Source organism: Mastigoproctus giganteus, chromosome 5 (genome assembly GCF_048544385.1).
Source record: "Mastigoproctus giganteus isolate SK-2022 chromosome 5, ASM4854438v1, whole genome shotgun sequence".
NCBI classification, from domain to species: domain Eukaryota; kingdom Metazoa; phylum Arthropoda; class Arachnida; order Uropygi; family Thelyphonidae; genus Mastigoproctus; species Mastigoproctus giganteus.
Window position 1 is genome coordinate 84267703 of NC_143579.1, and position 17961 is coordinate 84285663.

The 17961-nt window shown below is 40.5% G+C and overlaps 1 protein-coding gene across 1 annotated transcript in view; it reads left to right on the forward strand.

Moving 5' to 3' along the window:
- The window catches only part of LOC150085531 (gamma-aminobutyric acid receptor subunit alpha-6-like), a 122839-nt gene that overhangs the window by 84071 nt on the left and 20807 nt on the right, over window positions 1-17961 (forward strand). The window contains exon 6 of the mRNA XM_090374590.1: window positions 4081-4218. Within this exon, the coding sequence (XP_090230716.1) occupies window positions 4081-4218 (138 nt within the window). The remainder of the gene's footprint in view (window positions 1-4080; window positions 4219-17961) is intronic.

A 17961-nucleotide genomic window follows, 5' to 3' on the forward strand; every position in this document is an offset into this window, starting at 1 on the left:
CTCTATGGGATTGATATCGAGGCCAATCGATATGCTAGAAGTCAGAACTACGTTCCTCGAACCATTCCAAGTGCCCGATGGCTCGGCGAATTGTCATCTTGGAAGACACCATCGCCATTCGGGAAAAAAGTGTAACATAGCGGGGTGCACACGTCAGCAAGCAGTTGACGATAGCGGAGACCACTGATACGTTGTTGACGCAAAATCCGTACAAGACCATCCACGGTGTGGAGTAAATAAAGTGATTCATCCGACCAGCACACCTTCTTCCATGCTCTTTGCAACAGACGAGTCTTTTACTCCGATGAACCTTGGTTAGGAGAGGATGCCGTAGGGGTCGTCTGCTGGTATAGCCCATACGTGTGAGCGTGCGACGCATGGTCATGCCAGATATTGTTCCGGGTAGTGAACTCCTCAACAGTGCTTCGCCTGTACGAGTCGTCGGACCCGGCGCTCACCTCTAACATCAACCTTTCGCCGACCTTTGCAGTTTTGCCGTCCGGTCGTTCTTTGACCGTTTTGACACCAGTTCAGTCATTTGGGAAATCGAGACAGCAGCTCGTTGAGCACAGACAATCTGTCCTTTATCAAAGTCCGATAAATCTTTCCTTTTACTACCTACTTAACCACTGACACCTTATCTATGCTACGTAGGCTGATTAACTCTGCACTCCCGTACCTCACGTGGTCAACCGGTCGTATTCAGTTTTCATAGGGATGGTCATAGTTCAGTGATCACTCAGTGTATAAGGTTCAGTTACATATTGCAGAAGATTAATATGCTTAACATTACCCTGTTTATTTTTATTAGTGCGTTATCCAATTAGAAATTTCTGACGTCATTCGTACGCACTACAACCGTGTGCTGCATTCTATAGAGACGAAATTCATCTAGCAGAAAATGTCATTACAATTGCACGTTAACCGTGGTCATTGGTTCGTGAATTTTCCTGAAAATTCTCATTTCTATTTTTGACCTCCGTTTTTTTTAAATATCCACTTAAACTAATACACAGTCGTTTACTACCAATCTAACACCGTTTCTACTCTGTGCTGATTGCACGTATCTACTCTTTAGTACTTGAATTTTAGTCGGGAACAGTTGCAGGTGGCAGTTTCGATGTAAATAGAAAACTAACGATGAAATCAAGAATGCAGGATTTACTGTTTCTTTTCCATCCAAATCTCTTAAAGATGCAAAGTAATCCCATTAAATAAAATGCATTGCCGCAGAGTAGATGATTAGGCACACGGATAATGCCTATTGGTTTTCACTGTGGCCTACTATAGCGAAGTGTATTCAGCAACGATGCAAATCTCTTCGATATTTTGACCTTCATCTTTAAATCAGTTTGGGGGATGATAATGACGCTGTGAAAAGACTTTAAGAAAGTACAACACCGTTGAAATATGAAAGGTCAGGCTTGTGTTTGGTACGTGTGGTCTTGTACAGATTTTACTGTAGTTTAAAAGGAATTAAACTATAGAAATGCGACAAGTTATTTTTCTTAAGAATTTCATCTTGGTCTTCAGTTGGAAGGAAATCCAATTCAGTTCTCATTAAGGTATATTATTTTTGGAGTGGGGTGTAGGATGAAATAACGAATTAGGCAGTACACTTACTATGTTATATTATAAATGTACCCAAAGTATGTTTTAAAAACTAAATAATTCGAGATATGAATAAAAATTCCGATTTTAACAAAACTTGTAATTGCCGAAACTTTCTAAAGAAGAAGAAGAGTCAAATATAAACTTTCCATTCATGGGATCTCTGAGTTGTAACGTGTGCAAGGATATTCTGAAGCCAAATAGGAACTTAGCATTTGAGAATGCGCCTAAACAACCGCATTAATATTGAATTAAATAAACGCTATTGGGTTGCTGTTAACTCATCTACTGATAGTACTGAATTAAAGGGTTGGAAACAGTTTTCTGTTAATGTAAATACAAAGGCAAATTAGATAATGTGTCATTTTTCGTATGTACAAATCTTTGGGTATGCTCGACCAGTTTGAATGTATTCCAGAGAACAAACCATACGCTCTCTGCCTAAGAGAGGCTAAATAGCCTCGATAGAGAATTATTCTAGAGGAAAAGGTTCCGAGGTACAGAACTCCGACTTTTTAAAGCCATAAAAAACTTTCCACTGTCTTCTAATGATTTAAGAAACAGTTTAATATAAGACATTTATTCCAGGTCGTATTGATATTAGTGGATAAAGTTCTAATTAATTTTAAAATTCTGGTTTTACTTGTCGCATATTAAGGGCAACATTATTAGTGGCGAAACAAATTATTCCTTGTAATAGAAGAGAAAGAGCAAAGTGTAACTCGTAGAAAGAAAAACTGATAAGTGGTAAAAAGAACATAATATATATCGGAATGTGAAAAGGTTCATAAATATAGTTTCCTTTTGACAGGAAGTAATAAAGAAGAAAGCTGGCGAAACGGAAGAGATGGAATACAAACAATTACCAGATGGAGGAGGAAAGGGATACGGGGGGAGGGAGGGAAGAGAAGGTAGAGGACATAACAGGTGGGAATAATAATGGCAGTGCCTAAGAAGAAACATTAAAATGAAATAGTGAGAGAGGCAGATAAAAGATGAATTCTGTGAGATCCAAGCAAATGAAATTTGTTTCCTTCACAGTCATCTGTTGAGAGTAAATGATACCGAAAAATGTCCAGGATATTAAAAATCCTACCTCGTCTCAGTGGGTTAAAGAAATTCCGTGTAAGTTTCCGTGCATGCCTGATGTCCTTATTAATTACTTTACCATGCAGGAAATGAATGTTGCTAATGTCATTCCAAGTTTGACGTTTTTATTCAGTAGGATTAGTACATTGCGCAACTATCTTACATCCTTCGTAAGGTACCCTTCCCGTGTATTTCAAACCCCTCTTCCCCCTTCGCTAACCCTCATCTTTCGTGTTCTTTTGACTTGCAGCGGTGCATCGGTAAAACTGGCATATTCTTATCTCTAGCCAAACTAGAATGAGAGATTAGATTTTTTTTTCTTGAAAATAAGTCCGCTATTGATGGCGGATTTGCGTGAGGTCTCCACTAGTCTAAGGTAAACCACTCCTCCTCTGCGGTGACATGGTGTTGTGTGATTTATCTTACGCGACCGTTGTCTGAATAGGGGGCATATTGGCGCTAGAAAGAACTGGGATCGGCTAATGAATTATTCAAACATTCAACTCTAAGAGAAACCCACTCGTCGTGTTCTCATCTGCAAAACCAATTCGTCTTTGCGTCACACTTCCAATCATTGTTTAAGACAGTTGCTTCTTAATTGTTATCGTATGTTCTATTGGTTACTCTCTTTCTCTCTCTGAAAACATTATTGATTAGATTTTCCTTTTCGTTGTTTGTTCCACACCACAGCCACGTTTCTGTTAAAAAATAATGCAGTCTAGGTGGGACAGAGATTTCTAAAACAACCTCAAAAGAATGCAAAACTATAAATTGAAAGATTTAACTTATCTAGAGAAGGAAAAAAATAAACTTCAACCTCCATGTAAGGGGAGATTGCGTGTAGCGTGTTATGCATATACCTGGAATAATTTGGAATCAGTTCTCTACAACAGAGATGCTCTTTGGATACCCTACAGGGTTATTTGATACTTAGAAGTATATCTTAGATTGGTAAAAATTAGTTATATCAGGCACAGTCGTAGCTAGGTAGTCTATCATATTAATCAAGTAATAATAAGGGCGGGGCTGCTTTATAGTTTGAGACGTTATTCTTGTAAAAAAATTGTTCCGCATCATGGATAAAGTTTGCACGTGGTTCGAAGTAAGAATCAGAAGTCACAGTCATCAACCTTTTGAAGAAAAGAAAAAATGACCGTTATGTTATTTTATATATTACTCTTTCTGTAACTTTCTTAATTTTTCAAGTTCTTGCTTCTTTTCCCCTTTATTCCAAGCATATACGCTTTCTCTTATCCTCTTAATTTACATATTTAAAAGTTTCTTTCTCATTCAACCCCGAAATTATTTTAAATAGAACGAATAAAATCTACTGCTTCGTTTTGAAATCCCAGACTAACGTGTAATTTTTTTCTCTTCCAGTTGCTTACTCATCTCAAGATTTGGTGTACAAATGGAAGGGATCTCATCCAGTATCAATAGCTAATGACGTCGCCCTATCCCAGTACGACTTCCTTAACATCTCCACCGCCAACTTCACAGCTACAGGGCCAGGAGGAGGTTCGTAGACATTCTTTTGTTTTATCATAATGGCTACTACTCCCCGAGATCTGTGTACTTGTCAGCACCCGATTATCTCTAGTCTTTGCTGCTTCTAAAGATGTCGCGCTTGTGTCTGGCTTCCTTCTGTCTGTTCTTCCTGTACTTTACGTCTGCACGCCGTTTCCGCCCTCCCTAACATGACCGACAGTCGGCTTCCTTCCTCTGCTGTGAGTGAGAGAGAAATGGCAAAATGAATTTATCATATATATTTGCTGTTTATTAACTGTATCTTATCGTTATGATACCTCTAAAATATTGATTTTTTGAAGCCTTTAAAGATCTGGCATTGTTTGAATAACTTCATTCATCTTAAAATTCTAAACTGGGAGTGAATTTTAGGATCAACTGGAATATAAATGTTATTTAAAAAGAATTTCAAGTACGCTCTTTCGTCTTAGAATTTTGGGGATGAAATATGAAGCAAATTCTGTTGCTTATATGATCCGATTTTCCTTATTGCTCTAAGTTTTCAGTATCAATGTAGATCTTGCTTAAAATTCTGATTCCATTTAGAAAATAAGAGAGACATTATCTGGTAATTAAATGGATGAAATCCAAAAATATATATATGAAGCAGACCATACTGAATTCCTAGGTACTGCTGACTAAAATTCATTCCAATTATTTAGTGTTAAAATGTCAAAACAATTTAAAGAAACTATCATCATCGCTGCAAAACGAAATCTATTTTCAGAGTATTCGAATTCTTTAAAGTTAGCTCATTACTGTGCGCTGACAATTGTTTCTTACGTATAAAAATAGATTGCGGTTAATAGGGATGCAATTCCTTGAGATAACGATCAGAAAGGTTCTGCTAAGTGAAAGCAATTCATTGATACATCGTTCTTAATAGCAATATGTTGAAAAGTATTGCAATTACAGAGAGGAATCTCTCTCTCTCTCTGTGGAACTATAATTCGCTACCAGTTTGAAGCAACTTATTAATGCCAGTTCAAGAACAGCTACAAGATTTTCCCATCCCATATATAAACAGCCGACTTTATAACACGAAGAGTGAGTTTACCTTTACGCTAAATTATACATTATGTGCTCTTACAATCATTAGCCGTAATTGTGAGAGCATCCTTGGATTCAGAGGATGTTCCTGCGGACTGGAGATGTATCAACGATTTACAAAGAGGATCAAAGGATGATACGAGTGCTTACTCACCTGTTAGTTTTAACTTCCGTTCCAGGCTACAAATATGCTTCAGACACAGCATGAGTTTAAGGGAAAATCTTGTTTGACCAATTTCATTGGATACTACGATGTGGTCACAAAGGAACTGGATGCAAAAAATAATTTTGATATCATATACTTGGATTTCAGGAAAGCTTTTGATACTATCGCACATCGAAGACCATTGTACAAACTGGAGCAGTATGGCATTAAGGGAACATTTCTGCTTTGGATAAAGGGATGGTTGAGTGAGAGAAGACAGACAGTGGTAATTGGTGGATTAATGTTTTTAGCGGAGTCCTCCGGGGTTCGGTCCATTGTTGTTTTCTATATTTATGAAGGCATATTAGGTGGTGGTTAACGACACAGTATTAGTGGCATGTGATGCAAGAAAGAATGTGTATGAGCTTATGCAGCATCAGCCAAAAAAAAAAAAATCGCACCATTCCCTCCAAATGCCTGTCCAGTTCCTTCTTAAATTTATTTAACCTATCAACTTCCACAATGACATATGGAAGTTTGTTCCAGCAATTAACCACCCGCTGGCTAAAGGCAAATTTCCGCACATCTGTATTTTCTTAATTTGAATTTATGCCCCCTTAGGTTCGTAATCTGAACAAGTGGAAGGATCCCATCAGAATTCAGCGTGCTCAACCCATTCAAGGCCTTATACACCTCAATCAGATCACCGCGCAGGTGCCTAGTCTCCAGCCACTGCAATTTGCAGAACTTAAGCCTCTCTTGGTAAGAGGATCCCTTCATTCCCCTCACCAATCTTGTTGCCCTTCTCTGTACACGCTCAAGCAAATCTACATCCTTCCTAAAATAAGGCCTCCAGACCTGTACGCAGTACACAAGGCGTGGCCTGACCTGACCATTGCCTTATACAGAGGGACAATCACCTCCTTTTCCCTGCTAGCAAAATTCCTATATATCATTGACAAAACCCCATGACCTGCCCTGGCAACCTGTTTGCATTGCTCAGAAAACATCATATCTGACTGCACAATTACTCCCAGGTCTTTTTCATTTTCTACCACCTTAAGTGTAGAACCACACAGTTGGTACGTTTCTCTGGGGTTACTTCTACCCATATGCAATACTTTGCATTTGTCAAGGTTAAACTGCAGTTGCCACTTCTTAGCCCATCTGCCCAAATTTTCTAGATCCTGTTGCAGTAACACTCTGCCATTACTGTCATTAACAACCCTGCCAACCTTTGTATCACCTGCAAAACTTCGACACTAAGCCTGATATACCTTCATCAATGTCATTGATAAATATACAAAACAACAGTGGACCCAACACCGAACCCTGTGGGACTCTACTAATAACATTAGTCCACGAACAGCAGCACCCATTGATTACTACCCTCTGTCTTCTCCCACTCAACCATCCTTTTATCCATTGTAGCAACTTACGCTTAATACCATTCTGCTGCAATCTGTACAGTAGTCTTCCATGCGCAACAGTGTCAAAAGCTTTCCTGAAATCCAAGTATATGATATCAAAATTATTTTTTGCATCCAGTTCCTTTGTAACCACATCATAATAACCAATCAAATTTGTCAGACAAGACTTTCCCTTAACAAACCCATGATGTGTCTGAATTATTGCTGCAGTCTTGTCTAGATGATCCTACAATGCATCTTTAACCAGTGACTCCATTATTTTACCCTGAACAGAAGTTAAACTAACTGGTCTGTAATTACTCGTGTCCCCCTTTGTGAATTGGGGTTGCACACCTCCAGTTCGTGGGGACCTCCCCTGAGTCCAAGGGTGCTCTATAATTATGGCTAAAGGTTTGCTTAGTTGCTTTTCCGTCTCCTTTAATATAACTGGATAGATCCCATCCACCCCAGGTGCTTTTCTTATGTTTAACTTCAACAATTTCTCCTCCACTTTGCTCTCAGTTATTACAAAATCATTAAGTATCCTGCTACAATTTGATAACCTTCTGCCATTTTCAAATCTTAATAACTCCTCATGTGTGAATGTAGATGCAAAATACTCATTCAGTTTGTTTGCTATCTGAGCAGGATCATCAACAGTCGAACCATCGATGTCAAGTGGACCAATCAGATTCATCCCCTTCCTTTTAGAGTTTATATAAGTAAAGAAATCCTTGCTGTTTTTCTTAGCATCTTTTGCCAAGGATTTCTCGTAATCTGCCTTCGCCTGCCTAACCTCCTTTGTGACCTGATTACAGACTAGTTTATATCTGCCATAGGCTTCTGAGTCGCTTGATAATTTATATGCATCCCATGCATTTTATTCTCTGTCACGAGTCTCATTAGTTCATTTTATAACCATTTAGGCCTAAACCTTGAACAATATTTCTTAATAGGTATGAAACTTTTAGTAGCTTCCACGATTAATTCCTTGAATGCTTCCCACTTAGAATTTACTGTTGGTTACAGTATGCAACTGCATCTAGAAAATTTAGGCACATGTGATGAGAAATGGCAACTGAAGTTTAACATTGACAAATGCAAAGCACTGCATATGGATAGCAGTCACCCCAGAGTAACGTACCAACTGTGTGGTACTACACTCAGGGTAGTGGAAAATGAAAAAGTCCTGGGACGTAATTGTGCAGTCAGGTATAAAGTTCTCTGAGCAATACAGACAGGCTGCCAGGACATCTCATGGGATTCAGGAATTTTACTAGCAAGGATAAGGAAGTTATTATCTCATTGTATAAGGAAATGGCCAAGCTATATCATCAGTACTGCATACGGGTCTGGAGCCGCCGGAACGATATTGGTGAGGGATGCCCTTACTAAGAAAGGTTTCAGTTGTGCAAATTGCAGCGTCAGGAGATCTGAGTGAGGTGTTTAAAGCTTTGAATGGATTGAGCAGGCTCAACGATTATGGGATTCTTCCTGTTGCTGAAACCACACACATGACGAGGAATGATGATCAGCGAGTAGTTGATTTTTTTCTAGCGCAAATTACCACCTGACGTTGTGGAAGTTGATAAGTGAAGTGTTGCGTTTTTTTTGTCTGATGCCATATAAGCTTTCTTTCTTTTATCTTATCATTTGCCACTAGTAATGGTAAAATATGAACCAGTTACTGTTTTTTTTAATGAGTGAAATGTTCTGAATCATTTCAAAGCAACCTTTAGACTGGTTAATAATATTCCAGTAAATACTGATTTCTTTCTGCGTAATATTTAAAAGAAAGACGAGAAATCGAAAATCTCGCAAGCTGTAAAGAAGAAAGAAAGAAATAATTAATAATCATCACAGCTGTGTTGTAAAAACTGGTGTAATCCGTTCTAAGATTCAGTAATATACAAATTTTATCACTTACGTTATAATTTTAATAGAATATAGTATTTATGAATTCTTTGTAACTCTTTAGAGCTCTCCATATTTAGATAATGCTTTTGCTGACTAGTGAAGCATTTACAATAATAAACCTTTCTTTGAAGGAAATTTGCAGGAATGGTAACAAAAATGTTTTGATTTCGAGGGTAAGAAGGATCGCATAGTTATTACACAATCTAAAATAACCTGCTTTTCCAGTCTCCTCCTCTACCTCCATGTAACGTCTTTCATTCAATCTATGGATAGGGTGTTATCACGAACTGAAAATACCATCTGCCTCCTGACAGCTGATTTTTGTGCCAAGAATTTTACATTCAAGGACACAACAGAAAATCGCAGATGTTTGGAAGAAGGTAATACCTGTAACCCTAACGTTTTCTTATTTCCCTTTTGGTACCATTTCATATTTACACCGAACTTAAATGAGAAAGTATGAAGTTAACCCTCGCGTGAAGCACAATAGTTATAATCACCATTCTTCTACACCGGATTGCAAAGGTCCGAGTACGAATCCCGTCAATGACCACAGTAATTTTTGTTCAGTGGCTGAGTTGGAGGATTGCATAGTTTACCACCCAGCAAAAGAGAGCAACCCCAACACGTCTCATGTCCTTAGTTGCTTTGGTATTTAAAGACGTTTGTAGAACAGGCTCCATTTTAACTCTCATTACAGCCTGGTGGTATCTTACGCGCACAGACCAGGTCACTTAGCTTGCTGTGGCTGACTGGATATGTTTGCTCAGTCATCCATAGCATTTATCTGTTGAAACAAAACTCTTTGTTTTTGGAGTGTATTGTCTGAAGGGGTTGAGACTTCATACAATATTATCATTAACGGCAAACAGGTGCCACGGTTAATTTTTTGCTAATATATAGGTATTCCTTCAATGTAATTAAATATTCAACTTTAGAATAATCTTTTTAACCTCTATTAAATTCCTGATTATTGTGTAGCATTAAGATAAAAATTTAGGAATATGATCCGTCGTTGTCTTCCTGACACCAATTAAGAAGTTAATCAGAAATATTAATAGAAAATACTGAGATTACAAAACTACGCAGCTTTCGGATGCATTTTTTTATAATTTTACTGTATTTAAAAATTCAATTCACGCGTATTTGGTATAAAAAAAAATGCACCTGAAAGCTGCCTCTTTGGCTAATTTTGGTATTTTCTATTAACATTACTGCTCGACTTTCTTACTCGGTGTCAGGAAATATTTTTGTTATAGTTCACTTGGGTAAAGAAAATATGTAAGAGGAACAAGGAACTACCCTCTCCCGGGCGGGGATAGTTCCTCGGAAAATTCCTTGAAAGTTCAATGCACCCTAAAAACGGGTGTATTGAAGATTCAAGGAATTCGTGTTCGGGTCTGTACCTGTGTGTGTCCTTCGGTCGATTTTGGGTTGGTGAGGGGAAACCGGAGTACCCGGAGGAAACCTCACTCCACGGCCTGAGATCGACTAACTCAGCACCGAGTGAGAAGAGGCAGGAAAAGCTTCCTAACGCCTTCGGCTGGATTCGAACCCAGCTCCTTCCACTCGGCGAACAAGCACGTTACAACTGTGCCACCGTGGACCATACGTACGCTCGCTGATAAACCGGTTTTATAGTGGAGCCTCGTGACATTCTGATTTTCTAAGAATTGTCTGCCGATTTTATTTTTAATTTTCAGTACCAGGTTTGAATGAAAATGTTCTTACGATGTTTATGGCTAATAAATAAATACTTTTACGATTATTCAGTTTTAATCGCTGTGGAGATTTTGATTATATTAGTTAGGAGGGTAATTATAAATGCTTCTGCGATCATTTTGTTCATTTAAAGTGACGCTGTCCAATTTTTTGGATTTTTTAAGAAGTGGAGGCCGTCCCCGCCCCAATAAAAATAAGCATAGCTACATATGCACATTCGACTTCTTTTAGTCACCTGTTATTAGTCGTATAGCAAAATATGTGCAGTTTCCACAAAAAAAAACGTTGAAACTCGATTGATTTTATCTAATAAATTTTCAGGCAAGGCAAAGAGGGAATTTTAAATGCTCAATATTTCATTGTAGAATTTCCTCAGGTGCCATATTGGACAGCCCTGGAAGAAAGGTTACTCAGCGTAAGCCCCTCCCCTTCATCATTTGCCCACATTATGTTTAAACAACGCCAACTAGATGTTGGACAATTAGTTACTCTCTGGCTGAAGGCAAATTTCAGCACAGCTAACCATCGTTTTCCCATTTATAGCAGTGATTTTCTATCTGACTCTTTCTTTGTGGGGGGGGGGTGTTAATGCGACAGATTTGCCGAACTCTAGGAACGTGTCCTAAAAATTATAGGTTGGTTAGATATCGTTGTGCAGTCAAGCTCTAGTGTAATGCACCAATGAATAACTTCTTTAATTTCACCTCTGGTTTGCCACCATGATTTCAGTTGTCTGCTGGTCAACAATTTTTCGTTCAAAGAGACCGCAACTTCTGCGAGAAAATGTGGAGTATCCACATTCGCCCTCTTGTGGCGAGAGGTAGTTTAAAACAGTGATCGTGGGCAGTGTCATCTTTGTAAAATAAATTTTGTGTATTTTAATATTGTCTCCCGAAATATAAAAGTTGATATTCCTATATTTCTTCCCAATATTAAAATTAAAGCAACTAATAACATATTCTTTATAACAGAATTATACGAGTGCTGGCCACTTACTCGTGATTTTGGTAATTCTTTTTTCTACATATGACAATAAAATAAATGCTTTTATTTCGAAGGATTGTCCTTCATTTGTAAAGTGATACTTCATTAATAACCTCAGACAGGATGATTTCTGCATCTGTTTCCATCTAAAATCCAGAGTATACGTTCAGCTTGTATGAGATTATTTTTTTATATTAAACGTTTTGATCTGTTCATAAATATTGCGAAAACAATCCTACCTTGATATCTCGGGTTTCTTTTAAAAAAGAGGTAACACCTCCTCGCTGAGATTGGTACTGAGTAACGAACCTGAGGGATCAAACCGTAATATGACTTTGATTTGCAGCTGAATGAAGTCTTATTACAATTGAGTTCGTTGTGGAGTCCGGTGTATAGTGTTCCTCGAAAATCGTCATAAATTGGGCATTTATAAAGAAGATGGTCCCAACCTTCAATTTCTCCACATGTACAGTAGGGGTTATTGATGATTTGTAGAGGCCAGGAGATAACCAAGGCAGCGACTTTGGATAAACAAGTTTGGCATCCGGGATGAATTTCTTAGGTCCTTGTCCGTATCTTCCCATCTTGCCAGGCAGCTAGTTTCTTGTTTACAGTCAGTGTGGGTGTCGATGGTAGCTGGGATGCCCAGTGACAAGCAGTAGTGCAGCAGGCCCTCGTAATGGCGAGCAATATACTCCGCTATATAGTTTCTAGTGAACAATTATTGCTCAATGGTATCAAATCTCGGTTCAGTCCCCAGTCTTACCTGCTTACTCGGACGATTAGAGCTGCATAATTTATGATGTTGGCTTGAAGGTATTGGGTATGTTGAGGGTCTATCGGCTCCTGGGATTTCTCCCATCTCCGCGTACGTTCTCTGTATCGAGTGACAGTGCCAGAGGTTTGAGAGTGTGTGGGTCATTTAGTATGTTGTGCCCATTGTTCATCCGCCGGGTGTACCAATAAGACTAATTGTAGTCTGGCAGGTCCTGCCACCTACTTTACTGAGATTTCAGTGGCTAGGACCTTAAAATAAAAATTATTCGCGGTTTTCCCTGAATGAGTTTCTCTAGAGGTCTAATAGTTCGGGCAGTAATTTTGGTGTATTAGATTTGGACCTTTGGGGTAATACGCTGTGAAGAAAAAAGAAAGGGACTGATAGGGAAGGTAGTCCCTCGTTTTTCAGTGGGCATGCCACACCAGAAGGAACAGATGGCCTTCCTCAGCTTTCAAGGTTCAGAGGATGTATGTTCCAGTCCTTTCAGGAGTCACTACACCACGGAGCACAGGGAAAGTGACCGTTTGTCGTTTCCTTTTAGTAATTGCGGCTGTCTGATTTCATCTTGGGAGGGTTGGTGAGAACGTAGGCATTCTGTATCACCATTTTTATGTCACTGTGTAAGGCGATGAGTTGCTGAGCAAAGTTTGTTAGTGCTCCATATTTTTTGGGAAGTACTTTATTGTAGTCATTAACCTACATCGCAGGCCTTCAAAGTTTGAGCAGTATATATGACGTGTGTCGAACTCTCCGCTTCACTACACACGCATCTCGGGTCTTCTTCCAATCCCATCTGGGCCAGCTTTTCTTTGAAGGCGCCATGGCCTGTCAGTACATATGATGTGTGGAGTCCTGGTTTGAACCGAGTGGGCGTTTGCGGGAATATTTTCCCCAGGTCCAAGATGAATTTTTTTTTGTGATACAGCCTTTGGTGGTTTCAGTCCAACGGCGTTGCCAGATCCGTGTGAGGCGGTTCTGAAGCCTATTCTTTTCCTCTTTGCATAGCGTGCTGTTGTCAACCGAGTAATCTAGGAAGGTGAAGAGGAGTCCCTTCACTATATGGTATTTGTTTCCAAGTCTAGGGGAAGGCCCCCCCCCCGCCAGGGCGTGAGTGCTTGTGGTGCTACAGGCTCGCGTGATAGTCAGCAACACAGTTCTTTGAATTGCGTCCAGAGTCCTCCGATTTACAAGAATTGCTGTTTTGGTGTACCAAGTCGGAGCTGGGAGGAAGACTGTTTTATAATACAGGTTTAGGGTATGTTTTGATAACCCCCCCCCCCCGTCGCGTGATTCTTGCTAGTAGGCCAGCGTATCTTTTTATTTTTGTGCAAATGTAGGAAAGATTGTTATCATGAACAACGCCAAGGTATTTCATTTTGTCAATCTTAATTTGGGTCGGCCTGCCCTTGAGTAGAATGGATGTAGTCTTTTCCGACGATACTTTTAAGTCATGACCTGATTTGCTTTTACCTCAAGCTGGGCCCTGTTATTCGCAGCAACCATCAGGATCAAGTCATCCCCAAAGGCTGGGAAAGCACGCCCTCCAAGTCAAGGGTGAGGAACTCATCGAGGTTAATGTTCCACAGGAGAAACCCTGGGGACATCCACTGTGGACCGGTCACTGAATTTCACCATATGGTGCAGTAACCTGGATTCTTCTGTTGTCAAGGTATGATTTAATGGTAACAAAGTCCACGGATATCGCTAAGAAATATTTTTCTTGGCATGCAGGGCTTCGGTAGTGGGTGGTCAAGTTTGCTGTTTGATAATGGTGGCTTTGTGGGATTTTTCAATATTAATTTAACTCCAGCAACCTTCCAAGAGGTGGGAAAGGTACTGGCATCCAGACATCTATTGTATAATTGAAGTAGTAACTGCGGAGCGTATTCTACCACCTTTTTAATTATTTCCGGCTCCAGGAGATCGGGACATTTTTTATTTCTAATCTCTGCTGCAGCCAAGTTCCTGCTTTGCTCACCCATTGATGCTAGTTCCTTGTGGTAATAACTTCTCCCCTGGGGAGCGGTGATTTTATACACCAATCCCCAGGATTTCCCAGGTCTTGCGTTTGCTTTTGACTATTTCTCGTCATTCTGTATATATTCCTTAATGCCTCCACTTCGTCTCGTCTAAGGTGTTGGATCGCATTGGACCAGTCCTGGGGTTTGTTTTGTCTCTTTTGGCTTGCATCCGTAATGGCCTTTGTGACGCTTCTTTGAATCTCACTGAGATCTGTCAGGCGTTGGATTTGCCTAGCAGCCGCGGGAATAAGGACTTCTTTGAAACCGCAAAGCGTGAAGGTATGAGAGGTTCGAATCCAGGGTTTTAGGGAGGTTACCGGCTTGATTATTTTTCCTTGTACCTTGCTTTGAGAAGTGGGGAAATCTGGAGCTTGTGTAGAGTCGCCCAGTGAGATGGTAATAGGATCGAGGACGATGTTGCAGAGCCCTGTGGGCAGCCGCTGTAGACAAACTTGGTGATCTTCCTGTTAGAAAGGTAACTTTGTATACACTTGTTTAAGTTGGCTCGTATGCATGGCCACCAGAATAAAATACTTGTAATTAGTGTTCGCTGTAGCTTGGATTGTAAGTCATCTTCTGTGTTAGGAGTCCGGTATGGAGCAGGCTTTTAAGTATTAACTTTGGTTAGGCATTTTTTGAACAAGTTAAGCAGATTTACCCGGGTGGACTTCATTTTGCCAAGGGCTTGCTGCAATTCTTCCTCCACAGAGTCAATGTGGTAATTGACATATTTGTTGCTGTTGTGCGATCACTGGTGATAACCAGCCGATCCCATGTGGTTCTTTTTCGCTGCCTGATTATAGAAGTGTGTTGGTTCCTGGTCCCACTATGGAAGAGATTTTTTCTTGGGCATAGATTCAGGGAGAGAGGAGGTGAACGGCTTTGCTGAAGGCGTAGGAATTGAGGCTGTATGTTATTGCTCTATGGTCAGAGGTGGTCAAAACTTCGTTGAGAATCCCACATAGTACTGGAGGTTATTGGGCCTATTTATTATATTAAGTGGTGAAGTGGCCAGAATGCCATCCGGCTGTGCCAAGCAGGGAACGGCAGTTAACATCCGCCCCCAGGTAGAGTAGTGGTAACTGTTCTTAGGTAGCCAATAGAAGGCACCTAAGGGGCCAATTACATGGGCACACACCGTGCAGAGGTTTTGGTGACCATTATGTTCGGGTTCCGTACGACTATGGCAGCCCAGGGAGTATCTTCAGCTGCCTTTTCCCTCCGCTACTGCACGTGCTAGGTGAGCATTAAGTTATATAAATTTAATAACACTGTTGTTGAATGGTTTAGGCCTCGCTCTCGCTTTGTCTTGATGTAAATAGGATTCATCCAGTTTGCGCACACTATTATAATGATGCCACATGCTGCTCCAGCCAAAGATCCTGTCTTGCACTACCCAATTGCAGAGGTTAGGAAACTTGATGCGGTATTTTATGCAATCCTTGTCTCGAGTCCCGGATGAAATTTCTTCAGCGATGCTGTCTGGAGTAATTTCCCTGTCCAAGTGAAAAATAAGGATTGTTAGACCGATAGAAATGATTGCCTGGGCTTCTTGTTTTGTTGCAGTCTCGATTAGGACACTAGTTTTCCTGATGGATTTTATTTTAGTTGTTTTTAAGTCTTGAGCAAGCTTCTGAACCGCAATGGTTTTAACTGCTTCGCTCGAGTCTAGTGATAGGTGTATCCGGTGGAATCTTCATTCACCCTTTTATCTAGATAGGCGTAAAGTTTCGCTTTGGTTCTCTCGTGTTCAACGTTCAAATTTGATAGCACATGTTCCATTTTCGACCATACACGGATAATTTCTCCTCTAATTGCAGTAGTGGTTCGGATATGTACCTGTTCCCTTTGGTACTGTCATTATCTCTTCATTTTGGCCCGTTTTTAGTTTCCTTGGACGCTTTTTATCAGCTGGTATTCCATGTTCCCGTGAGGGCTACAAAGTCCTCACTGTCAGACATAGTTGACGTGTGAATATACCATGGTAATCATGGGTTATTTCTACACAGTTGGTAAGTGTAGTCCAATAATTATAAGCCAAGATGAGGGACAGTTTTTAAGGCGTTCAAAGTTACACATAGGTTGGGGGGGGGAGGAATAAGTCAAATGCAAGATCACTTCAGTATTCTAGAGTGGGAGTCACTGGATAGAAAAGCAGGAGCATAAAGCAATGCTACCGTCTCGCATCGAAGCAACATAAATTTCAGCCAAGTGTAGTGTCATGTACCGTTGGGACCCAACGTTGTCCACACTCTGCCCCGTGGAGGCAGACCAGGTATACCAGTATTATAGTTATTTACTCCGGCAGGTTCTATAAAAAAAAAGGGGTGGGAGAAGAAATAGGTTTAGCCGAGGTAATTAAAAATTTGTGTGGGGTACGATTACTAGGGTTTGGTTTGAACACTAGTCATGTATATTTTTAAGAGCGCACAGAGGGGGGGGGAGAGAAACAGACAGAAATATGTGGCCAGTGAGCTTGGGACTGATGTCCTGTGTGATTTCCTTGCGGCAGGTTGACCAGGGCTCGAGGTTATATTAAGGTGGCGGAAGTGCCCAGCGTCTACCAAACATCTTTTGGCCAAATTCAGAAAAGGCTCTGTAGGTTGTATATAAGCCTGGGGAGAACCAGGACGGAGTCTGTGGTAAAGTTCATGAATGTAGTGCATACCCACATGGACAACAAGTTTAGTGAATGGAACAAAGGCTTAAGTTTTGGAGACTAGGCACCAGCGAGGTGATCTGATAGAGGTGTATAAATCCTTGAATGGTTGGAGCATGTTCAATGCTGATGGGACTCTTGCTCAGAATAATCACCTGAGAGGGCATAAATTCAAATTGAGGAAAGATAGATGTGCGTAAATTTGCCTTTAGCCAGCGGGTAGGTAGTTGGTTGGTGGAACAGACTTCCATCCCTTGTTGTGGAAGTTGATAGCCTAAATAAATTTAAGGTCAACTGGACAGGTATTTCGAACGAATGGAGGGGTGAAGTGGAAGGGGTTTTTTTTTTTTTTGGCTGATGCTGCATAAGCTTGCATCATATGCCTCTACTAATGCTAGAGCCCCCGCGTTATGGTCAAAAGGATCATGCCCACTGCTGATCGGAATGAAGACTGCGCCTCCTCAATCCCGGCGACCATTGCTGTATACTTTTTTTTTTATTTTTGCATGGATATTGTTGAGATGAGGGACAAATGATAAATTTCTATCCAGGATGCCGCCTAGGTATTTTAACTGAGTTTTCAGCGTGGTGGTCTTGTTGGGGTTTGATCAATTTGTGCTTCTGAGCCCTGGAGTTAGCGACGAGGATCAAGGTGAGATCACCCGCAAAGGCCTGCGAATGGACGTAATTCCACAAAAGTGTACCGGGGACATCCATGATAAATTTGATGTTCTACAGTGTAGTGGGGGGCTGTACTGTGATTTTTTTTGGTCATTCAGATAGTTCCGGAGGCATATTCGTTCCTCTCAGTCGTGCGAGGACGCTCGGCCACCATAAGGACTCGAACGCTCCCGCGATGACCAAAGGGTGTTTTCGGCCAGGATATTCTCCAATGCATCTAGTGTGCCTCAATTCTTTCCTCACCTTGCCCAGGACAGAGAGGAATGCAATAGGTGTTGCTTAATGCTGGGAAGCAGTGGTTATATAGACTCAGAAGCAGGTTTGGGGTGTACTCTGCAATTTAGTGTTCTAGCTTAACCTAACTAAAC